This window comes from Myotis davidii, unplaced genomic scaffold (assembly GCF_000327345.1).
Source record: "Myotis davidii unplaced genomic scaffold, ASM32734v1 scaffold149, whole genome shotgun sequence".
NCBI classification, from domain to species: domain Eukaryota; kingdom Metazoa; phylum Chordata; class Mammalia; order Chiroptera; family Vespertilionidae; genus Myotis; species Myotis davidii.
Genome location: NW_006352194.1, coordinates 5,183,918 through 5,192,686, shown reverse-complemented (window position 1 = coordinate 5,192,686; position 8,769 = coordinate 5,183,918). Strand labels below are relative to the sequence as shown.

At 39.7% G+C, this 8,769-nt stretch overlaps 1 protein-coding gene across 3 annotated transcripts in view; it reads right to left on the bottom strand.

Annotated features, from left to right (window-relative positions):
- USP48 (ubiquitin specific peptidase 48) overlaps nucleotides 1-8,769 on the bottom strand; it is a 51,567-nt gene that overhangs the window by 27,649 nt on the left and 15,149 nt on the right. For 2 of the 3 annotated variants that reach the window (XM_015557238.1, XM_015557237.1), the window contains 4 exons: nucleotides 7,769-7,918; nucleotides 3,616-3,813; nucleotides 1,309-1,423; nucleotides 187-317 (listed from right to left, as the gene is read on the bottom strand). In XM_015557238.1, coding sequence (XP_015412724.1) covers nucleotides 187-317; nucleotides 1,309-1,423; nucleotides 3,616-3,813; nucleotides 7,769-7,918 — 594 coding nt within the window. The remainder of the gene's footprint in view (nucleotides 1-186; nucleotides 318-1,308; nucleotides 1,424-3,615; nucleotides 3,814-7,768; nucleotides 7,919-8,769) is intronic. The other variant, XM_006777596.2, reaches the window with a different exon arrangement.

Genomic DNA, 8,769 nt, shown 5'->3' with positions numbered 1-8,769 from the left:
CCCTTGCTCAACTGCATCAGCTGAAACATTTTTCATTTGTTATGAGGCATTTTTTTTTAGAGATTTAGGTTTAATAAACATTTTCTTTAAAATACATGGATGGGGATAAAACCAATTTTACTAAAAACAAATGTTTACAATTTGGTGGTAGAATTCCCAGCCATCGACACAGGTTTTAGAAGGTACCTTTATTCAAGGTGTTGCCATTCATTTTTCCATTGCTTTGGTCTGCGTCACCATCTTGCTCATCTAGCTGTTCAAGAGCCAGCTGGCGCCAGCTGCGCAAGGACGATTTTCCCACCCAAAAGCCATCACTGCTGAGGAACAGAGAGGGGGTGAAATCATGCATGTCACGTTTCCTCACATCCTCGCCTCCCTTTTTTTCCTTGTAAAGGCCACACCTAAAATGAATCTCAAATATTCGATGTCTGCTGTTATGTACAATTCCTCTAACCCACTTCTTCATTTAGGCCATTTTTACTCCTTACTACTGAACTGCAGGTACTGTTCTCATCCTAAATCTTACCCTGCTTCTCCTAACCCTCATTTACATTCATGCCGATCACATCAATCAACTGGCTGCTTTCTTTCACTTGATTACTATTCACAATTACATACAGCTGTGCCTCTAAGTATACACAGAGGCACTCACATATATACATCCACGTCTACACATAAACACACATTTAAGCTGTTTGTGGAATGACTAAAAATGGTGAACAAGATTAATCTTTGTTTGGGCAATACACAACTTAAATCAAATCCAGACATAATAAATGCCATCTGCCTCTACTGTATCTGAATCCACAGGTACTATAGGGAGTGGTGCTCAAAGAACCCTGGATGTTCTTTTCTTTCTTTCTTTCTCAATTGAATTTATTGGGCTGAATGTTTCTGCTGAGGATGCTCTGCTAGGTACCATTTGTTAACACACATTTCATTTTCTAGATCTAAGGCGAACACCACCAGACCAGGCAGGATGTTCCACCCTGGCTTTCTGTAATTCCAGGCCAGAACACAGGCTTACACCCCTGCCTTGGTCTGACCAGGCCCCAGGTCCACATCTCTGCTTCTGTCTTTCTAATGATGGAATACTCTCGCAAAGGCTGTGTGACTCAGCTATCTATATCTTTACCACAATGGCAATCACTGCAAAATTTAATCTGGCTCTGCCATGCACATCATCACACTTCTTTCTTCAAAAAAATCCAATTCCCTCTTATCTAAAAGTAATCAGCTACCTAGTTAGTACTTCTTAATTATTTTTTCTTAGTTTATCATAAACAATATACGGTGGAACATACATACCCCTTTATTGTTGTTTTTAGCAGATTAGTAACAGTTTTATAATCTTCATTTAGTTGGTTCTTCAGACGCAACATACGACAGCGTTCTACTACACATTCTTTACACAGGGCTTTCACTAGGGCCAGAGAGAATGAAAGAAAATACAGTTTATTCACATACAGATTTCCTGTTAGGAAAATGCTTTCACCATTTCACAAAAGACAAAATTCTAAACCAAAGACACAAATTTTGACAACATAGCAAATTGATATATATCACCCTAGCTGGTTTGGCTCAGTGGATAGAGCACGTTAGCCTGTGGACTCAAGGATTCCAGATTCGATCCCCAGTGTGGGGGCATGCAGGAGGCAGCCAATGATTCTCTCTCATCACTGATGTTTCTCTCTCCCTCTCCCTTCTCTGAAATCAATAAAAATATTTTTTTTAAAGGCAGTGGTTTCCAAACATTAAAAAAAAAAAAACTACAGAGGATGCAGGTTTAGAAGGTAGATGATTTCAATTTTTAAAATACTGAATTTAAGCCACTCTATTCAAAATGTTTACATTTCTTTATGACATCAGTATTTTTAACGGTAGTGAAATATTCTACCATCTTTTTTCTATCTCTCTCCCTCTCCCTTCTCTGAAATCAATAAAAATATATTTTTTAAAAATTGATATACATCCTAAATTATTTTGTAATGTTAATATCAAGATAGTAACACTGTTCGAAGAGATAAAATGCTATATGTCAAAAGTATCTGTACCATGAAATGCAAAGTTTCCAGGGTTTAGATGCAAATTTCACAAGACCCTAATCAAATACTGGTGGGATGGGGAGTCAATGCATCTGACAACCATAAATGTAATGTTAATTGTTTAAGAGCTTCATGTGAACACTTCAAAGCACAGAACACGAAAGGGAAAACAAAAAGCAAGGCCTGCTTTAAAGCCAGGAATCATATGAAATTTGATTCTTTGGAAGATCATCCCATTGCTGTTTATTGATTATGAATCAAAATCATAAATTTAGAAAACTCCAGATGTGTACAAGACCTGGATCAGCCGAAACCGGTTTGGCTCAGTGGATAGAGCGTCGGCCTGAGGACTGAAAGGTCCTAGGTTCGATTCCGGTCAAGGGCATGTACCTGGGTTGCGGGCACATCCCCAGTAGGAGATGTGCAGGAGGCAGCTGATCGATGTCTCTCTCATCGATGTTTCTAACTCTCTATCTCTCGCCCTTCCTCTCTGTAAAAAATCAATAAAATATATTAAAAAAAAAAAAAAAGACCTGGATCATATAGTTAAGTGCCAGTTTTTATGCAGTAAGTGGTACATGATCAGAAAATAGCACTTATTTTAGGGAAAAAGAGGATGATTTCGTTTATTAGACTCATCTATAGCTTGGGTAGGGGGTGGGGGACTGTGTTGCCAGTTAAAAAGCAATGTTATGAGGAGAGGTAACCAGAGCCAAATAGATTATGGGTACTACGTGGTTTTTTTATACAGCTCTATATTCAGGGTAGAATCACACAGATTCCATTCATAAGCTAAGTAACAATCTGCAGATCTCATACTGTTAAAAGTCACTGTAGCAGGGAGGCATAAGATCTATAATCAACTAGACCAGGCTTCGAGTACTTTGATTTAAAAATATATATAGTTACTATTTTTTTAGAGACAGAAACATCAATTTCTTGTTCCATTTATTATATGCATTCATTGGCTAATTCTTGTATGTGCCCTGAACAGGGATCAAACCCATATCCTAGGATCCGTGGTTGGCAAACTGCGGCTCACAAGCCACATGCGGCTCTTTGGCCCCTTGAGTGTGGCTCTTCCACAAAATACCAAATGCGGGCACGCACGTACAGTGCAATTGAAACTTCGTGGCCCATGCGCAGAAGTCGGTATTTTGAGGAAGAGCCACACTTAAGGGGCCGAAGCCCCACATGTGGCTCACGAGCCACGGTTTGCCGACCACTGTCCTAGGTGCATCAGGTGATGCTCCAAATGACCTACTCAGCCAGGGCTCAAGTACTTTGAAGAGTAATGTCTAAAGCAACAAAATACTACCAGATTGATTTTCTCAAAAGTATCCTATTCTGTCTGCTTTGAAAAAAGAAAAGAAAAAAACAATGAGCAGCACCAGTTTCCTAACATTGTAAACTATACCATGTATAACGCTACTTCTACTTTATTTAGCAAATCCTTCTTGCGGTGTAAGGGACATTTGGTCTGGCTTAGTTTGGGCCCGATGATCATAAAGACCACATGATGAGGACCGAGTATCCCTCTTTTTGAAGTAGAGAAGACATCGGAAATTACCAGTTAGCCTCGGTCCTCCTCCGTATCTACTGTAGAAAACGTCAGCTGCATATTCAGATATCCTCTTCATGATCGATATTTTATCAGGATGCAGCTTGTCATGGGAACAAAGGCAGGCGTGGTTATCGATAGGCTTGGTAGGTGTCGACTCATCCAACCACTTCTGCAGCCACTCGAGAGAGACGAACTCATAGGGCTCTGAGGAAGAAAGGGAGAGAGCCTATGTATTTGTACAGCTTTTAAACTAAGTGATACATTCATTTTTCTCAAATGACAATGCAAACTCTGTCCAAAATTAGAATCAGAAGAATCACTGTTGAGGGGGAAATGTTTGATAAGCATGACACAGAGCTCCATTTAACTACCCTGTCCTTCCCTACCCGTCCCTTGGTTCCAAGGAGCTGTGTGAGAGGCCGCGCGTGACGGGGCGAGTCTGCTCAGTGCCTAGGAGATCGGCTGGTATTATTAACCACATTCTACAAAGGAGGTATCCGCAGAGAGAAGTGTCTTGCTTGATAGCACAGCAGAGCTTTGATCAGGACACCCTGATTGTTGACAAGCCGCTCCATGCTGGCTCGCAAATCACATAACCTCATCCCCTCCTGTGTGTTCCATAAAACCCTTCTCACCAATCCTTCTCAGCAATACAGAATACACATCTGAAAAAGCACGACTGAGTTCCAAGTCAGAGATTAACCCCATCAGTTATAAGCGCACGTTAAGAGCCTGTTTCAACCACTAAACTTTTCTTCATCCAAGATAATATGGGCAGATGGATGAAAAGGCAACTGATTCCCCACCCAATCCACAGCATGACCTATTCATTACATTTGTTTCAAGAAAATAAGCGATTCTGAACAAATTCCAGGATGAAATACACTAGAATTGAATTTCAATTTGAAGTAGTAAAAATTAAGACAAACCAAACACCTCAACATGAGTTTTAATTTGGGAAAATGAGAGTGCCCGAGTTCCCTACAAGCCAAAATTAAAGGTAAAGGGCCAGCTTTGATTACTTACAAAGATCTCCAGTGAGTCCAAGCATAAAACATAGAAGAAAACATACAGAGGTTGAATTTATATATTTGTATTACGTACTACTTCTGATGAGATCTGAGGGATGGACAGTTCACCTCAAAGCCCATTTTGAGCAATTGTATACTTCTCTTGAGTTACAAATCTAGAAAACTAACGCCCATCTTAGGTTTAGTATAAAACATTTCAAGGTTTACAAAAACAAAATTCAGAATTTTTGAATGTCTTGTTTGTGCTAAAACTGTACTGATCAGCTCAGACGCAGCTGCAGAGGAAGAGCAGGTGACTACCGGCTGAGACCAAGGTCTAATCCAAGTTCTGCCAAGAAACTGAACTTGAGCAAGTCACTTAAACTCTATGCTTCAAGTCTTTTATTTGTAAAATGAAGGTAATAATACCTGCCTTCTACCTACCTCACAGGGATGTTGTTGAATATAAAAGATAAGATATGTGAAGCATTTTGAGCTTTTTGGAAGAAAAGAGATACAGAAAAGTTAATTATACATTCACACAATATATTAAAGAGGAGACCTTAAGATTTAGTAGAGGTAACATGGCCATGGCATTTCACAACATATAATGATATGGTTAATGAAATTTAAAATACCTCTCATTGTTATTTGCCACTTATCAAGTTTAACTTGGCAGGGATAGAGTTAAGAAAGCAAAATCCCTTTCTAAGAATGGAAAATCAAAGTCTTAGCAGGTTTGACCTTTCCCCAAATAGTGACATCAATTAAAATTCAGTAATCTTAAGGCTGTCAAAGGAGGGAAAACAGGATTGCGACACAGAGCAACATTCAAGAAGGATTCACCAGGTGTTCCTGTTTGCCCCACAGCTGGGGAGGGGTAAGTGCAGGACAATTACTTGCTGTTTCTAAGCGAAAAAATAAGAATCTTGACCTTTATAAGAAATCTAGGGAAACTAAAAGAGCAAAAAGCATTCCTTGCCAGGGGGTGTCTGCTGGATCCAAAGCCCAGAGTGACTCTACCCTGGCCCATACAATAGCAACAGACTCAACGGCAGTTAGTTCAAGACATTTTCCAATTCCCTACCAGAGTGAACTTCCCAGTGAAGCTTCTTCCTGTTTGGGTTCAATGTACTACATGAAGATTAGAAAAATCACGTGTGGTTTATCGTAAGGAACAGAGCGGAGCCTGGGCCTATGATTCTGGTGTAATTCCATACTCCTCAGGTGTGCAGATTTCGGGCGCCAGTTCAATGTGCTGGGAAACCCATGGAAGGCTGTGACTGTGGTCACAGAGCTTTCTTTCCATTTTCCATCCCACCACATTAGAGTTGGATCAATCTCTGCCCAGAGGTTCCCCGACAGTCTTCATGGTTAGGTTAGAGTCCGCGTGGGGACCGCTTTTTACACCACGAATGTTTCTGCCCAAAAGGCTCCTGGCAGGTTCTCAAAGATGTTCTCTACTTCTGTGATTCGTAAACTACCTAAGCATTGCCTTCCAGAGGCATGGGTAAGCCAATTCGCCAAATGGCCACTTTCTCTAATGATCAATCTGGAGATAATACACTATAAAATCTCAGCATGTGACAACCCAGCAAAGCTATGTTAAAACATTTAACAAAGGGAAATGCACATTTGGGTTCAAAGTTATAGTATTTTAATGCCTGGATTTTGAACAAAGTATTTTCTTTTGGAACATCACGAAGTCTAGAAAGATTGAGTCATCAAAAATATTTAAAATACTTTGTCTACAGACAATTTAAGATGATTACAGCACAGTCCTTATAGACGGAATGAAAACAGCCAGGAGAAGCACACGCATGTGCTGACTTCACACATAACATCTTTGGACCATGCAGATTTAAAGAGTGGTTCCAAAGAGCATTTTCCTTCAGTCTCTGTAAATCCCTTTCTCTTGTCCAATGAATTATGAAAACGGAATAAAGTTCAAAAAATTGATTCCCAGTTCCGAGCTCCGATGACTGAAACTTACAACTTTGAATCATATGCTCATTTCCAAATCATTTCCAAGAAAATTAAGGTCAGTTTAATTCTTTAGGACAATCCCAGCCATTGGAACAGAGTGACAGTAATAAGTTACAAAGAAAGCTCAGAATCAAATCATTTAGAAAGAACTTTTAAGCCCTGGCCGGTGTGGCTCAGTGGGTTGGAGCATTGTCCTATACACTGAAGATTTCGGGTTCAATTCCCGATCAGGGCACATACCTACGTTGCAGGTTTGATCATCAGTCAGGACCTATAGGCGAGGCAACCAATCCATGTTTCCCTCTCTCTTCTTTCCCCTCTCTCTAAAAATCAATGAACATATCCTCCGATGAGGATTTAAAAATAAAAGAACTTTTAAGAGGTATTTCTCCAGATTTAGCCATTTATATTCATCTTTTGTTTAAAGTTGTAACAGTAATGGAAAATTAAGATTATAAAAAAGACAAAACCCATAAGTACAATTATGCTTGAGTATTTGTTCTAAAATTAGGATTAAATTGCCTCTTCTTTAAGTAGAAATTGGGTTTAGAGGAATTCACGTCTATGAAAGGACTAAGACAACATATTACAAATGGCATACCAGCTTTAAAAAGTTGAGGTTCCTTTCTGAGGCATTAGGTAAACTTACAGTAGAGGGATGAGCTGGATTATGTACGACAATTCTTAAGAAATTAAAGGTCAGCAGAATGCTTTCCTATTCATAACGTAATATTTGATATTAAATTTCAAATTAATCCTAAGAAATAGTACTCATATAAAAGAATGCCTGTTGAATGCTTTGAGGGTACAAAATATACAAGGAAACCAAATAGCTGAGCTGCCTCCATTGTAACCCAATCCAATTTTTCCTTAAGAACAAGTTACTATCTCACAAAATAGGAATATCTACTTTGTCTTATATGAAGAGTGCAGACCTAAACCTTATAATTAAGAGCTTCCCGTTTTTAAAAGTACATGATAATGAAAATTATATGAAATGCTACACATCAAGTTATTGCTGGTTTACATGGCAATTTTATAGTCTATAAGGCTGGCATTAGTGGATTCTAAGACAGGGAAGGGAAAAGTTAGTTCATACACATTTGAGAACATAAAACAAGGCACTCAATGGCAACAGTGCTGTCCCAGAATGTCTTACAGACCAGCTCCAGCAGGTAACCTTTGGTACAGCTCCTTAACCTCTTCGTGCTTTGCTTTGCCTTTGTCCACACTTTGCTTACGCATCTCGGCCATCTCAATGCACCACTCTTCAAACTTGGAATTATCCCGATCTACCAGCTCTTGAAGAAAGGCTATTCAAAACAGAAGGAAAAAACAAAACCACTTTATCCTATTTTCAGACACTGAACCATGCTGGTCTCTAAATCATATCAAATAGATCATGTTGGCTCATATTTTGGCAGCAGCTTCCTGCTATGGTCTCCTTTTCTGACAGACCCCCCCAAACTGAAAGCAAAAGTGAAACCGAAGACAGACACTAGAGTGCGAGTCCCCACCTGGCTATCCATGGCATTACAGCCAACCAGAACCATCGAATGGCTGTTGGGTGTCGTCCTGTGCACCGAAAGGTTGCCAGTTCATATTCCAGTCAGGGCACATACCCAGGTTTTTGGTTCAATCCCAGTCGGGGTTCATCTGGGAGACAGCGATGTTATTCTCTGATATCAATGCTTCTCTCTCTCTCTCTCCGTTCCTCTCTCTCTAAAAGCAATAAAAACGTATTTTCTAAAAATTAAAAAAAAAAAAACCACACACACACACATGGTGCTGCAGAGCACAGAACAGTATTAGATAAAATGGCAACGAAAGACTGCAACAGGCCAGTAGCAACTCTTCTTTTTTGAAATCTAGAAAATACTTACAAATAAAACCAATTGCTCTCTATAAAATGTGTTTTTATTGATTTCAGAGAGGAAGGGAGATGGACAGAGAAACATCAATGGTGAGATAGAATCATTGATCTGCTGCTTCCTGCACGCCCCACACTGGGGATCAAGCCAGCAACCCAGGCATGTGCTCTGACCAGGAATCAAACCATGGCCTCCAGGTTCATAGGTCAATGCTCAACCACTGAGCCACACCAGCCAGGCCCAAACTGCTCCTTAAATACTCCTGGATTACTTATTGGATTTTTAGAAATTGC